The sequence below is a fragment of the Maylandia zebra genome, linkage group LG20 (genome assembly GCF_041146795.1).
Source record: "Maylandia zebra isolate NMK-2024a linkage group LG20, Mzebra_GT3a, whole genome shotgun sequence".
Lineage (NCBI taxonomy): Eukaryota > Metazoa > Chordata > Actinopteri > Cichliformes > Cichlidae > Maylandia > Maylandia zebra.
In genome coordinates this window covers 27620934-27641462 of record NC_135186.1, presented here as the reverse complement: position 1 = coordinate 27641462, position 20529 = coordinate 27620934, and the positions used below count along the sequence as shown (strand labels likewise).

The 20529-nt window shown below is 38.7% G+C and overlaps 1 protein-coding gene across 3 annotated transcripts in view; it reads left to right on the top strand.

Moving 5' to 3' along the window:
• LOC101477339 (chemokine-like protein TAFA-1) overlaps positions 1-20238 on the top strand; it is a 30814-nt gene extending 10576 nt beyond the window's left edge. For all 3 annotated transcript variants that reach the window (XM_004546296.5, XM_004546295.3, XM_076878638.1), the window contains exons 3-6: positions 17584-17724; positions 18853-18977; positions 19168-19254; positions 19410-20238. In XM_004546296.5, coding sequence (XP_004546353.1) covers positions 17584-17724; positions 18853-18977; positions 19168-19200 — 299 coding nt within the window. In that variant the 3' untranslated portion in view covers positions 19201-19254; positions 19410-20238. The remainder of the gene's footprint in view (positions 1-17583; positions 17725-18852; positions 18978-19167; positions 19255-19409) is intronic.
• Positions 20239-20529: the final 291 nt, after the last annotated feature.

The following is a 20529-nucleotide window of genomic DNA, read 5'->3' as shown; positions in this document are numbered from 1 at the left end:
TCTTGTTAATGATCTCACTGAGGGGGTTCAGGCCTATGCAGAACAGCAGTGGGGACAGAGCATCTCCTTGGTAGATCCCGCACTTGATGGTAACTTGTGCTATGGGCTTGGAGTTGGCCTCTAGTGTTGTATGCCACATCCCCATTGAGTTCCTGATGAAGGCTCTTAGGGTCCCATTGATCTTGTACAATTCTAGGCATTCCAGTATCCAGCTGTGGGGCATTGAGTCATAGGCCTTCTTGTAATCAATCCAGGCAGTGCACAGGTTGGTCAGTCTGGTCTTGCAGTCTCGGCTGATTGTTCTGTCTACCAGTAGCTGGTGTTTTGCACCTCTGGTATTCTTGCCAATTCCTTTCTGTGTCCCGCTCATGTATTGACCCATGTGCCTGTTCATCTTAGCCGATATGATGCCTGACAGGAGCTTCCATGTAGTACTGAGGCAGGTTATTGGTCGGTAGTTGGAGGGGACCGGTCCCTTCTTGTGTGTGTGTGTGTTTTCATGACGAACATTTTTCTGTTACCAAGGGGGAGGTATTTTAATAAAAAAAAAAATCTTTCAACTTTACTTCTCCAATGTTTACATGTAAACATTTACAAGCTTATAAGAACGGGAAGACCAACTTTAAAACACTGGAAGACACAAAACTTGTCAACATTTTTCTATTACCTTTGCAAATCCCAAAATCAATCAAAAATAAAATGGTGGTTACAACCATGAAACTTTTTCTGAGCTAAATCCCCAGTCCTTTCATCCATCTATAGTAGTACAGATTAAAGGTCACATCACTCACAACCGAACAGCCGACAAAAATAGACAACTTCCATTTGGCCAAAAAAAAGAAAGAAAAAAAGGTCACAGTTTGAACAAAAGATATAAAAAGGCCAAAATCAACTTTTGTGCTGGGTCTTGTTTGCCTAAGCAAACATCTTCATTTTCATTTGCTGCATCTTTGTACTGAGCCTTTGTCCATCCAGATTCATCAAAATCTTCTGACAGAACTCAAAAGTGTACTTGTAGTCATTTGGATAGCTCAGATCAAGTGCATAAATCAGTCCAAAGAGGACGATGAATGCCATGATGACACTACCGAGGTTGTTCATAACTGTAGTACCTTCAATGACAACTCCAACATCCTCTGGCTCCTGAATCCCTTCTCTTCTGATGGTGTAAATGCCCATGACAGTTGCTGCAGTGGACCTCAACCGTTCATCCTCAGTGGAGGAGGTCTGAAAAACAGGTTGTTTCAGGTTTAAGGGCTCTGTCACTTGGTAGGGGACATATTATGCAAAACTCAGCTTTTGTATCCTTTTGTGCTGAAACATAGGTCTCTACCGCCTCTATAAACACTCCAAACATAAATAAAACCCGTCAATCTATTTCCTATCAATAGTTTGGGTTCAGGTATTATGTACCTCCCTTTGGGAGGGGCTTGATATAGAGCAGCAGCTCCTCCAGTGTCTATCAGTGTGTGTGTGTGTGTGTGTGTGGGCTGGGTCAATTTCCCTTATTTCATCACAATTGGGAACCTTTTGAAACAGCTTGTTTTATGCACATTATTCCTGAAACCAGGAGATTGCTGTAATGGCAGTGACACTAGTTAGTGTCTTGATGCAATCTGCTGTGTTCCTTATAATGAAGACTTTTTACTAATTGGCATAATAAACTGAACTCCATTGGAGTGTTTACTTTCTGAAGTGCCTTGAGATGACTGTTGTTGTGATATACCGCTATATAAATAAACTGAATTGAAACACTGACAGAAAATGGATGAATGTTTTGTCCACATTTACTGTGTTTATAGAGGCAGTAGATACTAGAGATGGACCGATCCGATATTACGTATCGGTATCGGTCCGATACTGACCTAAATTACTGGATCGGATATCGGAGAAAAATAAAAAATGTAATCCGATCCATTAAATATCACGAAAGCACCTCACAAAACTTGCAACACACCGTAACTCACCTCAGGTTAGCACGTCGGAGCAGTATGCATCACGTGATAGAGCGGCTGTGGCATGCGGGACCTGTCAGTGGTCTGGATAGCATGTGGAGCTTCGCTAGCAACCCGGCATTTCATCTCCGACAAAGTTATCCCGAGAGAAGTAAAGCAAGTGTGTAAGTCCATCTCTGAATGTTTGTAAAGCATTCCTGCGTTAAGCTTAACAAGCGACTGCCTCTTCTTGCTGCTACTTCAATCATGAAACTGCTTAACGATCAGCTGATCGGCTTTTCTGTCGCGAGTCCGTGTCTCTAGTTTGCTTTTGGCCCACTTTGCACCAGAAAGAGGAAACCAGCGGCTGAACAACAGCAGCACGTTTAAGCTTGATCAGCTATTGTTAGAATGTATTTAATATTACTTTCTACTCGAGGATCTTTTTCTACGTAGCTGACGCTGGTAACTGTGCAGGGGCGGATCTAGCAAAGTTTAGCCAGGGGGGCTGATAGGGCATTAACAGGGAAAAGGGGGCACAAAGACATACTTTTCTTTCTTATTCTCATTTAAAATGTCTAGCTTTTAATAAATAATTATCTGACAGCCAAAGTTTTAATTTGATGCAAAATGAATAGAAGTCCATTACTGTATATAGTAACTATTAAGTCTAATATACCCTAGTAAGCTATACTACTTTTTCCTTTGGGAAGGTACCATCTGTGCAGTCTGCAATTTTGTTGAAGAAAGATGTTGAATCTATTTAATATTTCTTGAAAAATAATTGATTTCTGTGCATTTTTTTTCACACTGCATCAAATTAAGGTTGATTACGTCGATTAAGCATCATGAGGTGGAGCGTGAGGGGTGGTTCCCTATTTTTTATTTATTTATTTTTGTTGTTGGTGGGAGTTGGAACCCTATTAGTTAGGTTGCTTAATATTTATGCTAAGTACTCTTTAAAATACCAGAATAGGGAGGATGGTGTAGGTTTAAGTTTATTAGATTGATCAGTATTGCTGTACTATGAAATTTTTTTTTTTGCATACAGGTATAACAGAATAGCTTTAGTGTAGTTGTTGTTTTAAACTTGAGTATGAACTTATACAAAATGCAGCAAGATATTTAAAAAACAGTTTTGTTGATTAAAAAACACCATATCGGATTCATATCGGTATCGGCAGATATCCAAATTTATGATATCGGTATCGGTATCGGACATAAAAAAGTGGTATCGTGCCATCTCTAGTAGATACCTACATGGCAGCACCAAAAGAATGAACAATTGAATTTTTGCTGAAACTGTCCCCTTAAAAAGTGCTCTCCAGTGCAAGTTTCAACAATGACTATTAAGAATAATACATATTTCACAATTATATTGTCTCTTTTGAATATATGAGGATTTTGTGTGCGATGAACCTAACTCAAATTGAATCTAGAAAAGAAAGTGTGATAAGCGTACCAGATACTCCTTGAACAGTAGGTCTGGATCTTCATTAAAGTAGATCACCAGGCTTTTAAGAGTATGCTCCCTCTTTATGTCGATGTCATCATACTAATGCAAGGGTGGAAAAAAAGGGTGAAAAAAATGGAATTGATTGATTGCATTTAATTGATGGGTTTATCATTAGTACCAACCAAACTACTGATCGCCATGATATCCTTGATCTTTTGGCCCTTTGCTCCTTTGCTCCCCTGAAAAATTTGCATCAGCTTGTCTGTTAAATTGTCCAGCTGAGCCAAGAACTTCGCTTGCAGGGGTTTTGTAGTGATCTGCAGGAACTCTGCACCTGGAAATAAAACATACATAAATATAATAAACTAGAAGTTTAAATACAGACTGCTGAATCAACACACTGAAAGTTGCTAAACATTTGAACCATCAGTGAAGTTTGTCAAGACCTAAACTGTTTTTAGCTGAGTTTAGGAATATATCGCCACCTGTTGCTTTGGCATGTTCCTAGCAGCGTTTTCCTTCATTTTTGCGTTTACCTGTGGACGGGATTATTTTTTAAAACGAAAACGGAAAATCTCCGTTTTCAAAAATACCTGTGTAAGTGTGGACGTAGCCGAAATCTTTTATAATAATAAATAGGTTTGAACGTCATGGGAGTGCGCATTGTGCTGCCTGCAGTTACTCTTCCAGCCACATGGTTCGCTTTTGGTAGCACCCTCAGTAAACTATGTAGTGCTTTTAAAGACACCTCAAAACGATACTTTCTACTAGAAAATGGCATATAATAATAAACACAGAATACCATATTTTTAGATTATAAAAAGAAAACAGTAAGAAAGAAGTTAGCTATAGGACATCATCTTTCATTGAGCACAATGGCTAGCTGCTAATAAGCTAGCACACGCTCCGACTTAAAAGTTGGCAGCTACACAATTTCTCCTCTAAAACAAGGCACTTTTGAAAAGACCTGGCTATATTGTCAAAAAAAATAGTATTCAAGCAGAGAAGAGAATGGTAGCACCACCAAAAGTTCAAAAAACAACTGTTACTTCTATGATAAATAGCATTGCCATAGATTTAGCTGATAAAGAAATACACAATTGGATATATGAAAAAATAATATGTTACCTTACCTGAAGGTGTAGTTTTATCCAAAAAGTACAGAGAGGCCAAGAGCAGCTGCATTCATTTAGGTGATCCTGAAAGAGCGCAAAATTTTCAAAGAAGGCGGACCGTTGTGTAACTCAGTAACTTTGTGTTCTTGTAACAAAGACTGCTTTGAGAGAAAATAATTTAGGTTCACCACACGAATAATAATTGCAGTAACGCTGGAGTGCTACATTTGCGTTGAATGAGATTAAAAATAATGTTTAAGCTTAAAGAGGGGCTTGAATTTATTTCTTTGAGTTTACAAATACTTAAGTGCAAAAATGTACTCCTCCTACCCCCAGTGCCCCAACAAACTCATTCATTTTGTGTTCAGAATCAGCCTCTGCTGGTTTTGAATAATTTTAGGTTTACACAAAGAAAATCAAATTAATTTGGTATTTTTTAATTGCATTTGTGAACAACTAACATAATTTGCATGTGTTCTTTGAAAGGAGGACCTGAATCTGTTTTTTGAGTGTAGAGTGAAAATACCACATAAATCCCTCATGTCTCCCATTCTGCAGCTTTAGTGGGGACTAGAGGATCAGGACTTTTTTCTGTGTGCCTCAACAAAAGAAACCACTCGCTGGCAAAGCTCACAATGAAACAAACATGAAAAATGGATTTTCGGCTGTCACAAACAAAGGTTGTATCCACTATGCACTGTTTTAGACACTGACAATTTAATAGCCTTATATAAGGCATCCTGGAGGCACATTATTTTGACATACATCTTCCTCCTCCCCTCCCCTAGACCTCCTCTCAACCACGCTCTCACTAGTGTCATCGCTGCTCTGCTGCAGTGCCAATGGGAAGTGGCGTGCAGCCTCAGCCCGAGGCTTCGCCACATCTGGAACTCGGCAAACTCACTTTGTCCTGATGCTGTTACACATGTTACTGTTATACTGAAAGACCATCGGCCACTCTGTGAAACACCAGAAACTTCTTCTACCGCCTGCTAAAAAGATTTCCCGCTTTAATGGCTCTGCTGAAAGCTGAGGCAAAGCTTGTTCAGCCATCATATTTTAGAAAGTATTCATGTAATTTCCTTGGTTAGCCCTGAAAGAAAAATATATTCTTAAGTAAATGAATCTGAGGACAATCAGTGGCCTAATTATTACTGTATGCTCACAGCTACAAATAGGTTTTACATATTCTAGTATTTCCCATTTATCTTTTAGCCTATGAATTATTCATAAGAGAGTACTCCTCTAAGCTTGTGGATATTTGTTTAAACAGCATGTTTAATTGAAGTCTTTCTGCCAATTCTGTGCCGGGCTATGGTTTGTGGTCACAACGCTTATATGCAAAATGAATTTCTGTGGCCCACAGCTTAATTAATTTGCCAGGCTTCTCTCTCTCTCTCTTTCTCTCTCATGACTTCACCGGCTATTTCTTATCGAAGCCAAATTTTCCCAAGTATTAATAACACAGGTGTTAATGGCTCACAAAGTTTATCCTCCTGATAAAGGCTGCAGTGTTAAATTTTCTCTTCCGGGCCTTTAGAGAACTGTAACAAATTAAAGTAGAAATTAAACGAACTTTTCAGAACATGATACTAATGAATAATGACCTTATTTTAAAAACGTCTTTCAGTTTCTTTACAAAAACATTCTACATTTTAAGAACTTATTGATGTATTTTAACACTGTGCATTATATGCCATGTTTATGTACATAACCTATTACAAATAGGCCACTGTAACAGCCTAATAGCACTCATTCATGAGTCAGAACAGTAATTGCAAATCTGTCACATCTTGAGGTCATTACATTGCTGGCAGCAGCCTGCTATTTTGCCGTGAACCTCATTATCTGAGAGGTAGCACTGTCAAAGTCATATCTCATTGATCATCAGACACAAATAAATATAATCCTCATCATCTGCGGTTACCTCAATGTCTTGCTTTTTTAGATCTGCTGCCATTAAAAACCTCCATCCCAACGTAAAAGTCTTTCATTCCCATCATTCCCTACTACATGTGACAGAAAAGTGACCTAAGTAAACTTATTCATCCTTATGTCTGCCTTAATTCATAATATCAGTGACCCAGAACGAGCCAAAACAAGAAAACACACTCTTGCATACCTCAAGACCCTCAAGGCACTCTAAAGTCTATTGGAGCATATACTGCATGTTTTAAGCAAAGTGGACATTATGTAAATATCCTTGAAGCCAAAGTATACCCTTGGAAATTTGATTTAAACATTTGAAGGCCATAGACTCCCTGATTCTAAGATTGATCACAGCGGGTTAAAATGGGAAAACAGCTGAGAATGAAAAGATGTATGATAAATGTGGTTTATGCTTTCTTTTTCCTTAAAAAAAAGCATGTCTGTAGACGTAAATTGTGACTTGGAATACAAAATCCATCTGTAGTTTGTCTCTGTTTACCTACAACGATGCAGTTAATCAGAGAAGTCCGATGAAACACAGCGTCCAGTCATATCAACAGATTCTCAATAAAGAGGTGCTTCGGTCTCATTTAGGCTGTCACTAAAGATGACTGTGTGTACCCTCGCTCAAGGAAGCCCCTTTACTGTGTTATGGTCACACCTCCAAACTGACAACAGGCAGCTGCGAATTTTTGATGTGTTTAAAAAAGTAACATAAAATACAACTATTAGAAATGCATCGTCTATAATATAGTCTATACACTTTATAGCATTCTTCTGTCCTTCAGAGTGCACCCCACTTTGGGAACCACTGCTCTAAAGTCTGTGTTTAGTGATGTAAAACAGAGTTCACCTAACAATTCAGTGCAATCCATCACTAAGAAACAAAATGCCAAATGCTTATGGCTTAAACTCCTACTTGAAAGCTTGCATGTAAATAGTTTTTGCACTAAGCCAAAGAAGCTCCTGAGGAACAAACAGAATGCATTGTTACTCCTAAAATTAGTACATTTATGTTAGAACTTTGCGTATACGAACTGTGGCCCGTGGCCAATTGCTTCTGTAAGACATTAGCTCTGCTAAGAAGGCCTACTGTTTAATAACTGCTTAGAATAGCAGAACACGTTTTGCCTCCGAATGACATTATTATTGGATTGTTTCAAACAAATTTGTCTCTGCTGGGTATAAGAAGCAGTGCATCCTCTTGGGGTCATCAGCTAGATTGTTAGACCCTGGATTTGTTTGTAGTTAGCAGCAGTTTTCTAAATATGTTGCTATGACAGCTGACATAGCTCAAGGATAGTTGACTCTGAAACCCCGAATCCTGATAAAAGTGCTCAGTTTGCTTTAATCCAGAAATAGTCCAAAACAAAACTCGGCTTCTACAGACATCGTCCTTTGTGTTGTGTGAAAACAGCAAACCGAATGAGTGTTTTTGCTAATAATAAACACGGTTCGGGAAAGTTATGGAGCAAGTTTATCTGTGTCTGAAAATAAATTAGTTGCTTCTTAAATGAGTTTATGCAAACAATTAAAGTTTCACATCAATTAATGGATGATGATGATGTTGGGAGTAATTAGTATCAAAGTTTTATTACACTAAATTGTACATCTGCTTTAGACCACAGCATGATTTTACAAATGTTGGAATAGAGTTGTTTCGTGGTGCTGGGTGACTTACAAAGATAAAGAAATGCATTTATTAGAGGGAATAATAAACTTCACATGAATAATATTTAAATTGCTTGGAAACAAAAATAACTAGCTTTAGATATTTTTCTATTTTTTTCAGCTTTAGATATTTAAATAAGAAACTAAAAGAATAACTATCTGCTATCTCTAACCCTGGATACCCCAGAGTCACAGAATAGATAAGAGCTAGTGGCACCCTGGACACAAACATGCCCCCAGAACTCCCAAGGGCAAGACGCCCAAACTGAAAAAATAACATTACTGCATTTCATTTTGTATTCTATTTATATCTTGGTTTTTACTTTGTGCCTCTTCTTGTGTATGTTGGTTGTTGTTTTGCTCATTTTTGTGCTTCCTGTTAGTTGTTTAGCTTCTCTTTGTTTTCTTTTTCATATCTTGGTTTTGAATTTGCGGCTGTGAACCTGTATTCTCTGGAACCATTATTTTAATAAGATGATAAGAGGAAAGCGAGTACCACTTTGCAGCCACATAGATGGGCTCTGTGTTGTTTTTAGCCAAAAATGTCGCCCCCTTTTAGAGGCCCGTAAGCCCATTGAGTTACAGGATAATAGACTACAGTAAATGTTTTGCCAGGCACCGTGACAGCACTTCAAATTCCTCATTATTAATGACATGAAAAAATCAATTCAGCCTTTTTATCCTTTGTTCCTATGTCAGTGAATCAAAACAAGCCTTCACATTGGAAAGGATCCCACCATCACGGCACTTCACTGTAATTGCTGATGTCAGTGGTTGCACAAGTGTTCATGTGTGAGCACTCGTTCACTTTAATTCAACATTTTCCCCAGGAATCAAAAACTACCAGTGAATTAGTGATAGCTCTCGCCCCCAGAGTTTGTAAACATTATATCAGCAAGTTCAGACCTTCGTGTCTCTTGTGTGCTGAGGATTGCTTGGGCGAATGCACTCTCTGCCAATGTAAAATTCTACCCTGGTGACTAGTTTTCCAGCTTAGCCACATTGTGGGTGTGTAGATGTAGACCTTGTCACAAAGCCTGTTTGTTTTTTTCTCTTTGCAAAGGATTTTGAGGTGTGGCAGACCTCATGCTCGTCTTGCTCCTTAGATGATTTTGTCACTTCACTGTTGGCCAGCTGCTGTGGAATTTGGATGCTGGGGATTTTATGATCGAGTTGAAAAAAGTAATCTCGCTAAAACTGAGACTGCAGATTCAGAGTCTCTTTTAACTAACACCCCTGTGGTACCCAAACAGCATCGTGGTGAAGAAATATTACTTCTATTAATTCATGCTCTGTATTTGTAGTGTTAAAAATGTGACCTCATTTCCACATTTTTGATTTTTTCAATGAAGGAAATACTTCTTGCAGACTGGGAATTATGCTTGAGAGATCATTTCACATGGCATTGCCTTTGTGGTAGCCTATTTTAAATGCTTGGCAGGAATATGAAATTCATTATCATTACTTAGACCTCATTAAACTGAAAAGAAGCATCTCAACTTGCTAATTGGTTCCAAGGGGGAGGGTAGTATTAGGAATAAGCAAAGTAATTAATATTGGGTTTATCAGGCTCTCATGCAGATTTTATTTTTTTTTTCTGCTCCTAATATCTCCTTGGTGTGCTATAAGTCTTCTGGCATATTTACACCACAGATCCAATTACCTTTCCTGCAGAGACTGGATAATGCATGTGTGAAAATGGGGGACGAAAGTGGGGATATTATGTTTTTGTCAAATATAAAGAACATGACGGAGAGACTAAATGAGACATTTCAAGTCATGCATCACCAGAAGAAATTAAATTACAATAAAAAGACAGTGCTTTTTAAGGGTCTACATTAAAATCTGGTCCAGTATCGAGCAAATTAACAAGAACTTTATGAGGCAGTCAGTGAAGTGAATACATCTACAATGTCTAATTTAAAGCATGTTATGCATGCATTTAAAATGTTTCAATATACAAAACAAATGTCCTATATCATCCTTAATGGCAGGAAGATGTGTTTAAAATGTTGATCCTTTGGCACGGCCGGCCAGCAAAGATAATATCTGCCATATTTCTCCCCTTATCGGCACTCCTACATAATAATCGCCACTGTCTCTTGAGAGAACAGTCAGGAAAGGTCATTTAATCTTTGCATTACGCATGTTACACAGTTTACATGCTGCTACCACATCGGCACCCAGGGTGGATTGTCTGGTTGGCAGTGAGAGGGCCAGCCAGCAGTCACATCAGAGGCGAACAGCCGTTCTCTAAAGGCTCTCTGCTTTGGCTCTATCTCTCCTTGCTTTTCTTCTTGCTGAATGCAACTCTTTCATCTGAGCAAGCGATCTAAAAATATGAAATACCAGTTCTGGACATTTGCGAGTTAGAGAAAAAAAAAAGCTAGATAGAAGGACAGGAACAGCTTGACATTTAAAAATGAATGACATCACACTGACAGAAGACAAATTTTTACAATGCATTCTTTGCTATGCGCTCCTTTTCCGAGAACTCTGCAGTAATCGTGTGCAACAACAGCATAGCCTGTTTTATGTGTGTTTAATGGACATGAAAGCTGCTGTGTGATTGCTGTACTTTGCTGTCATGCTCAACATGCCACACCATAAAAAACACATAACCACTGGCCTTTTTCATGTGTGGGACCAACTCACTGAAGAGTCAAAATAGCACGGAATATCCTTGATCAGGACCACGGTGTCGCCAGTGTCCCGGTCCCGTCTTGTATGTGACAACACGAGACGACAGACTTTGAGGCTCAGATGCAAATGAGAAACCCATTCTCCACTACTCACTGCTTCTTTTGTTACATGCAGTTTTCATGCATCTTAAAACAAAAGCACGCTCTGCACTGTGAGTAGTCATTTGGCATTTCAATAAAGTATCACCCATGTCTGGCCCACTGCACAAGACCAATCTAACGGCCTTCTTGCGTGACATGCTGTCAAAACCACCGGGCATATTTCATGAATATCTGTACTTTTATTTGTCATGGACAGTGCCTTTTCAGAGTAGAAAATGGCAGTGTTGATACCCCCTTTCTATCAAGCACATGCGCACACGTTTGTAAACTTACAACATGCAAGTGTTTTAAAGAAGAAAAAAAAGATCAACCTAAATATGCATTGATAGCAATTAATACCTAAAGCTGTTGACAAATTCTGTTAATTCTTTAAACATTTGCAATTCTCAAATTTACTCGAGCGTTGTTTGAAATCTCATTTACACTGCAACAACTCCTCTGCATTTTCTCCAGACTCAAAACAAATTTGTCTCGGAGTGTATCGAGCAATATGTCACTCACTTTCACCCCAGCATTTATGTCTAGAATAACAACAGTACTGCAGGGATTTCAGATGTTTTTGCAGAAGGCAGGGAAAAAAATAGACACTCAATTTGACACCATGCAGTCACATGTTTTGTGCCTCTCACTGTCTTCCATCTGCATTAATTTGACATTCTCTAATCTGGCGCTCCCATTTCCTGTCAGCAACAGAACTGCTGTACCCTGCTGGCTTGGATGTCTACAGAGAGCATGCACAGAGAAAGTGGAGCCTATTAAGGGTCACCTTGGATGCATTTCCCATTAATAGGTGACAGGCATGGTGCTCTAAAACGTGGACTTCTGTGGTTGCGAAATCAGGGCCCGCTGTCTCTGATAAATGACTTTTGAGCTACAAAATAATTAACCACAGGAACTACGGACTTTCCAGGGACTTCCATGTGACATGGACTCAGCTCTGAGCTTGTTTGGAGTTATTCAGATGTCACACAGTTATCAAGATATATTGTCACATGGCACTTGTGCACTGTGCAAGCATACACATTCAGAACAGGGTGTACACAGAGTGCCACCGGCTGCCAGTCAATGGAACCCAAAGCCCAGGAGAGAAACTGGTTATCTGCTAAATTGAGTCCCTTAGGCTTTCCATTTGGTTTGTATATGGAGTGTAACAGTGACTACTTTCAGTGCTTTCCTTTCGGTTATATTCACTGTTCATTAAATCGTGGTGTTCAGACTCCCTATATGAATTACACGTATAACATTTTTCATGTATACACAGTTCTGAATGCCTGAAACAGATGGCAGAGGAGTGTTGTCATTCAGAGGGTATACTTGCTATCAGTGTCTCCAGAGACAACCCCACAGTCTGGGCTCATTACAGTAGACAGCGAGCCATTGCATACTTATTGCGTAGTGACATTTCTATTGAGATAAACTGACCATTTTCCTCTGCGCAATAGCTGTTTCATCACGTCTGAAGAACCATTTACTGGTCCCACATGAACCCTGCTCACATTCATTAGGCAGGCAGGACCGCAGATCCACAGAAATTCAGAATTGGTGCTACGCGTTCATGTCACGCATGATTTGACAGCATTTGCCTTCAACCAGGCTTGCTGTCCATAACTCATCGAATTTCGATGCAGTGTTGTTGGCTTCCAGCGTGACTCATTGTGCCGGAGAGCATTGACTGAACGACACTTGCTGTCCATTGAGCAGATGAGACGCTGCGGATCCCAGGTGTTGTCATTTGTGTAGATAATAGCATTACATTTAAGTGTTTTGACAATTTTCCATGTGGTAAACTTGTTCTGCACAGAACCCTCTGTGAGGAGTTGTTTAGAGTGCTAGAGAAATGTTTTGTTTTCTGCTTTTTGTGTTTCACAAAATCAGTATTAAATTGATTTTACATTAGCTATCAACACGCTGTTACATCTTGATTTGCAGACATATCAAGCTTTAGGTGCTTCGAAAATCATGGAGTTCAGATGAATCCAGAACGAATCGTCCTCAACCTTTTCTGCTTTCTCCTTTTTTATGAGTTTTTGGTATCATTTTTCTGACGTTGAGAAGCTCTAAAGTTGGGTGAGACAGGAAAGTGTTGATAATGATTTACTTCTGCTGCATATGAGGATATTATAAGAACACATCAGATAGACCTATTGTATATTATTGCTGGCTATAGGGTATGCTATTCATTTTTGACCTTGGAAACCAGTATGTTGCTTTTGGGCGAAAAATACATAAATATTTCTTCCAACACTGCATCTACAATTCAGTTATTTTTCTACAAGCATTTCTGTATAGTACTTAAGGTAATGATCTCACCATTAGATCCATTTGTAGCTCTCCTGGACCCTTTGATCAAATTTTATGGCTTGTAGATGTTAAACTAAATGTGAAAATGTATAAAGTCATAGGGAAGAAGCTCTAAAAGTGCTTTGAATATCAAGTAATAGACTGATAAAAGTGTAACACAAACACAACCAATAAAGCAGTAAGACAACAGAAGACAGGTCCTTTAGCTGCACTGAAGGCACAAAGTTGTACAGTATGACTAGTACTTTTAATATGAAATTTAAAAAAAAAAACAGCTGAGAAGAATTTAAAAGTTATTTCTGCTGATAAAACAGCTCTGATCTAATGTACTCTAAGGCTTAGCAGCGCTCTCATTTTTTAGGCATACAGCAGCTAATGAAAGATGTAAATTGATTTCTGGCAAATATAGGATCAAATTAGACTCTTAAAAGGATGAAAAAGTAAAATCTTAGCTTATGCTGCATAGATTTTGCTCTCTTGAGTAAATGTAGTTATTCTTAAATACAGTCCAGTATTAATGTAAACATTTAGCTCATATGCTCGAAGAAAATTGGTGTGATTCCGTATGTTTTTTTTTAAATTTCAATGCTTAATTTGGTAAATACTTCAGTATCATTGATGTCCTGTTCATCGTTAATCATTTACATTGTATCTGTAACTGTAGAATTAGAAAATGTCAAACACAATCAAAAGCATGTTCATTGTTCCAAGGATTTATTTCTCATAACAGATCAACAAAGGTCAGCATATGCAATAAATCGCCATAAGAAACCAAACAACACCAGGAACAGACCTTCCCAGGCAACACTAGAGAAATCTTACCACAATATAGCAGAATTATTTTTTCCCCAGCTCTTCCAAGCCTGAAAATGAGTTGTGCCCTGTTGAGTGCAGGTTATACAGGTTTTCTGGCCCAGAGTAATGAAGAGGCAGGAGCAGGGAGCATGGCAGCAAAATCAGGGCAGCTCCAGTTGAGACCCTTTTTCTTTGTGACCTCTGACCTGATGAATGACAATTTCTGTGTGACCCTTGTTCCCTGTCAATCAAAATGTTTTTGTAGAGGCAATACAACCATGAGCACGCACACACACTGGCAGACACACACACTGTCAAAAGCCATTTGTCATTTGGAAGACTGATAATAGGAGAAATGGAAATACAGAAAACAATTATACCCTTGCATGACTCCAGCCCTTACCTGAAGAGAGCATTCATATCCAGCCATGTTATCCTTCGTTTCCTTCTGCAATATTTATCATGCAATGATGGGGTCTTGGAGCATGCAGCGTGTTGTACTTGCAGGCTGAAACCACGGGTGAAGTTGAAAAGCATTCATCAGTGTAAGCTTAGCTTTTGTTTAAAGGTACCCAGTACACCTGCCAGCTGGAAATACCACACTGATTTGCATTTTTATTCGATTTTAATGTATTCTTCGGAGGTGATGATTTCCAAAAATAGAGTATCCTTATTCTTTGCTGTGCTTGGTAGCAACAAGCAATGCAAGTTAATTCTGTTGAATAGTGTTTTTAATAGATCAAAGAAGAAATCTGGGGCTGTCTTATGCAATTAAGGAGATGCATTAAGAAGAACAAACCCCTGTGGGCTGTTGTTTTCAAATGATGCCCCACTGCTTCCACTGGTACATCACGATTAACGTTGTGCAGACATGCCCTTTTGTTGAGTGCATCAGGCAGCAGGCAATATTTGCTCAGACTGGCTACAGAATTTGGATATTTTTCAGTTAAACCAAAGGCTGTTTATGTTTTCTGAAATATACAACCTGGAGTTATGATAACCCAAAGAAGCTCCACAGACTTGGCAAGAAGCGAGAAAATGACAAACTTTTTTAATTCTATCCTTCCCATGGTCTGAAATTTGACTATTCATTTTGTCCCTTAATGGGAAGCTAGTTGTGTTTATTAATAAACACAACTAGCTTCTGCTACCGCAAGAGCAGATTCACAACCGGGGATTGTAAATATGCTGAATATCAACCCGGGAGAAATACTGAATCCTGAATCAATTTCAAATAAGTTTATACCAATCTGACTTTTTGAAGCTTTACACACTTAGAAAAGATAACGATGACTCTTAATGCAATGAGGTAAAAATTAGAGAATCACAGTGAGAAGTTCAGTGATCTACTTTTACCCAGTAGGTCACCTGGGTCCGTGTTGGTAATCCCCCCGGAACTTAGATGATGACTCACAAGATTTATCTTATTCCTTTTTTTAAATTTAAGCTGCCTTATGAATGAATTTAGTTTCCACTTAAAAACTGAATCCCTACAATCACATTTTTCTTCCTTTATTTAGAAGTGATCCAAAATTATCATGCGACCTCTTCATATTTCAGTTTCAGAGCTCAGTGTGAGCACCACGTCGCCCCGATTTGGCGTTTTAAGGTATTATAATGCAATTAAATATAGGAAAAGGAATTTTAAAGTTAGAATGCAATAGTGATCAATAGATTGAGAATGTGCACACGTGCTGACAATAGGTAGTGCTTTGCTGTACTGTGAGTAGAGTGGTAACCATATTTATTACACAGATTTATTTTACTCTTAAAAAAGTACCAGGGCAGATATATTTCTTAGCATTTTGTTCCCTTTATGACTGCATGAGAGGAAGACAGGAAATATAGACAGGAAATGCCAGAAGAAAGAAGGGTTTATGGCTGCAACAACAGTCAGATGGTAGTCAAACTGTAGAATGAACCATGTCCTCATTGTTTGCCTTAATTAGTGAGAAAAGATATCCCTTCACCAGTTCAGTGTACCATTTGAGCCTAGAACAAGCAAATATTTGTTATTTTCTCTTGATAAACAAATGAAACAGTTGGTTGAGTGTTACTTAATTGTATGCTGTTTTTTTTTTTAACAACAACTTAGTAAATATTCAATCACTGATTATATGCAATAGCAAAAGTTTCAAAGAAAGGTGAAAGAAAGGTCTTTGAATCATCTCACAACTAACACAGCCCCATCTTTTTTGATTGCTTTATGGTTAGTTTCATTAGTTTCATTGCAGTGATTTGTCCGATGACCAAACAACATCGGGTTTTCTGCTAAGATGGTGTCCAAGGCTTCGAAGAAACTACTAGGAATCAAGAGGACCTCACTAACCAAAATATTCAAATGCAGTGAAGCAATATATGCAAATCTAGCCATGACACATTTCACAAACCCACAGCTCATTGTCAAACATTACTTCAAATCACTTTGCTGGCAGTGTACCAGATACTTTCCCCCTCTCACTGCTCTTTCTCTCTGCAACCTCCTTGATCTTCTGTCATGTTGACGGGTGTAATTGTCAGATGGTCCTTTGCTGCACAGCTCTCATATGTTGGAGAGTCTGAGCGCAGTGGGTGGGAGAGGCCAGAGGCCGAGGTGGGTCATGTCCGTTTTGTCCAGTTCTAACATCCCTCAGGGCAAAGCCAGTAGTTTGGCGATAATTGCATGGTGGATGCAGTGTTCATATTCATGATAACCCTGAAGCAGGCCTCTCCTCCTGCTAATAGATGTCTTTTTTCTGCCCGCTCTCACACATCTCTTCATCGTCATTTCACATTCGCCAAGCTGCAGGGGCTTCGCTTGTTCAAAGACTGTAAAGCACAGGAATGATTATTCTGGTTTACGGCAAACTTCTGTGATGTTTTACTGTTATTTTGCTGCATAAAAACAAACAATTCATGAATATGGACATTGTAGATTAAACACAAGATACATCATTTTCAAGTACCTTAAGGGACATTTTTAAAGCATTCAAAATCATGAGCAGAAACATAAATATGACAGTTGTTGTTTATTAATAAACACACACACAATTTGGCCAATCCAAAGCATTTTATAAGCTTATCATATGTGGTTATATGTACTATCTAAAGCATAACTAAAGATGTAATAAATTCACTGTGAATCTGATATTATTAATATCGTGATATTTGGGAAAAAGCCATTCCATTCAGAAAGCTAAATAGCATCTTTAGAAAACCTGTTTTGTCAATAACTATGTTTAAAATGACCTTCATTAGGTTTAAAATGGGTCTGCTTTCACAGGAGAAACTGCTCCCCAAAATACTTCATGCTTGAAAACACAGCTGTTGATTAAAAACCTAATAATTGTCTCTTTGATTAATCAAGCGACAATCATCAGTTAAATGTAGGTGAGCAGAAATATTTCCTTCCAAACAGCAAGATTAGTGTAAACTACTCAAGTAACCTCATAATTGTTAACACGGAGCTCAGCTAAATTAGTAACTTTCCAGCAGTGAATCCGCAAATGTCCACAAATGAGTTAAGTGTTTAGAACGCAAATGCAGCTCAACTTAATGGCTAAATGTAGCCCATTTTTTTTTTCTTTCTTTCTTATCAGAAGGGGGCACATGTGAGGTAATTGCTGCTCACAGATGCTGTAATAAGAATCGTATTGAGGAGCGGTCACAGACGGTCAAGTGTTCCTGTCTGCCAGGGAAGGTAGCTGGAACCACTAGAAACAGGCCTTCATGTGTCGACGGTGAGTATTTTTATAACCAAAGAAGAAGAAAAAATATCAGGTTAATCTACAATATCGGCTTTACTAATTCTGTCCTATGATTGCATGGTATTTATTCTGTGTGTGACTGCTTTGCAAGAATAGGATGCTTCCCCCTTGGAATTCTACCAAGCATGTTCTGTTTTACATACAAAATATGTTTTGTAAAGATACAGAGATTTGTGCAAATCTCTCAAAAGGCTGAAGTCACCCGTGCAATGCTTTGTCCCAAATAAGATTAACATTACCTGCGATAATGCCACATACAAATTGTGTTGCTGACAGACAGCAGAAGGTTTCTGCAGGGGTGAGCTTTACTCCGACACAAGACAGTCAAATACATCTGCCAAATGTAGCGCACCTCAGGGAAGAGTGCAGAAATAAAAAATAGAATAAGGCAAAGAGACACAGACAAAATAGGCGTTGATTAAATATGCACCTTGTGGATATTTCATGAAGGTTTTACACATGCTTTGACAAATGTCTCCTACACAAGCTCAATGCTTTGTAAGAAATGAATTTGGTGTCGGGGTCTGACACAACTAAAACACATATTGGCTTTAGGAAACCTCTCACCTGCAGCTTTTATCTTAAACCCTTTTGCAAATATTACTGCAATATCTGAGCAGACTGAGGGATATTTGAGTGCTCTCCGTGTCAGCTCTGACACATTCTTTTCCTCTGTCACACATTGCAAACCATTTACTGTCTACTTACCCTGTATTTAAGGCAATTTTCTCTTCTGATGGCAGGGATATGGTGTGCATTAAAGTCAAGTCCCAGTCACACCTACCAATCCCTACACTCAATGAAAAGCCTGAGTTCCAGCCTCTGTATTAATGTATAACTGCATCTAATAAAGAGGCCACATTTTAAAGGATATACAATGTAAAGCAATAGTTTTTCACCAAAACGGTTTGTCCAAAGCATATAGAGCTATCAAATACAGCCACATTACTTACCGATAGCTTTGACGTAACATATAGATAATTAGAATTAGACAACTTTACCTTAAATCTCCTAACCACCAAAGCTGTGCTTTCAGGCTTTTTCAGTTTGGGGCTTTTTACTTGCCTACTATGTTATTTCTCTTGTCTTTGTTGCCTGTAGCATCCATAGTAATTGGGAAGTGGTGGTGTGAGATGGAGCCTTGCCTGGAGGGGGAGGAATGTAAGACGCTCCCTGACAACTCAGGCTGGATGTGTTATGCGGGGAACAAGATCAAAACCACAAGGGTAAGATAACCTCTCTTGACCGCAGGATTCATGATATTATGGCAGAAATGTGGAAGAAAAGTGTAGCATTCAGTGACTCTGTCTGTGGCATCAGCAAAACATTGAACTTTGCAGGATTCCTTTTCAGTGCAAATTGACTTGTTAACAACTGAGTCTAACCTCTTAATTCCTTCCTTATTTTTCTTGTCAGAACACTCAGCCATACACAACATCAACATATTAGCATTTTGCAGAAGGGATGCAAGTGAAGACCTCAGGTGCAGAGGATAATTTGCAGGTCAGCTTACTGGGAAACTGGATTACTAATTAATTTCTCCCAACTGTTCCAACTTCTGAACTGAGCAAAGAGCAAAACACAGACTTTGTGCTCTCTTCTGTGCTATTAACTCTTAGCATATAGCCCTCTAAATGTGTCTTTCTTTCTCATTTCAGCACTGTCGTAGGACCAATTAACGCAAGAGACAATGAACCTATTGTTGCTTGAAGAAATGCAGACACTTCTCAAATCAAAGTGTAAAAAGATGTAGAATACATAAAACACATTCTGCTCAAGGCTCCTGCTCAAAGCTGCCTGCAGGAAACTTCATCATAACCTTGTAATGAATACATTTTCCCCATTTTTTTTCCAACTCTGAGACAGAACGAGACTGTCTGTGCATTTGGATTAATATCTGGAGAGAATCTGACGTCCCTCCGTAGACATCAGTAAGACAGATGTGTACTACGAAGCACCAAACAGGAGAGGAATATATCAAAGGACATGGGATGAGCAAGTGCAGAAGCTGACAGCCCTCAGGATTTTCTTTACTCCTTTTAATATTAGAGGAAAAACATTGTACATAATTTGTTTGTCCTTCATTGTGTACATGAACTATTTATGGTGGTGGTGAACCTTCCCCCCTTCTAACCCACAAAAGAGCCAAAGTCTGATGAGTTCACGAATAATATGTTAGGATGAAACAAATGCATTATGAGGAAGATGTTTTACAAATACTGCTTGTGTGTCTTGATACATTTTGCCATTTGTTTGTGTGGTACGTGTATGCCTTTGATAACCTCTTAAATTGCTTTACCAATTAAATTTGGTGACATGTCAGCTACCCTAAAACCTGTTGATTCACCAAAACATGTGAAACCAGTTAAACCATTTCCAAAACTTGAAATGCCTTATTTGTGTTGGATGGTTCAAATGGTAATACTGTACATATGAAGCCATCTATTGATATGTGCTGAAGTTTCATTAAAGTCAGTGTTCCTGTTACTCATGCGAGTGCATCTTTGCCACTCAGTAAAACATGAACACAAAGCCCCCCAAAAATAATATTTTAGATTCAGTGCACCTCACACTTCCTGAGGAAATGATCACTTCTGTACTGCTATGTGCATCGCAAATAAAAATCCACAAGTCGACTGAGAAATCGCAGGGGGGGGAAAATGACACTTAGAACTCGCCTCCCCTTGTTTTCTCTGATATCAAAGCAATGTAGTTACAGCTGTGTGCACATTCTTTGGTCAGCTTTAAAAAGAAACTCCTAATAGCCCATTGAGCTCT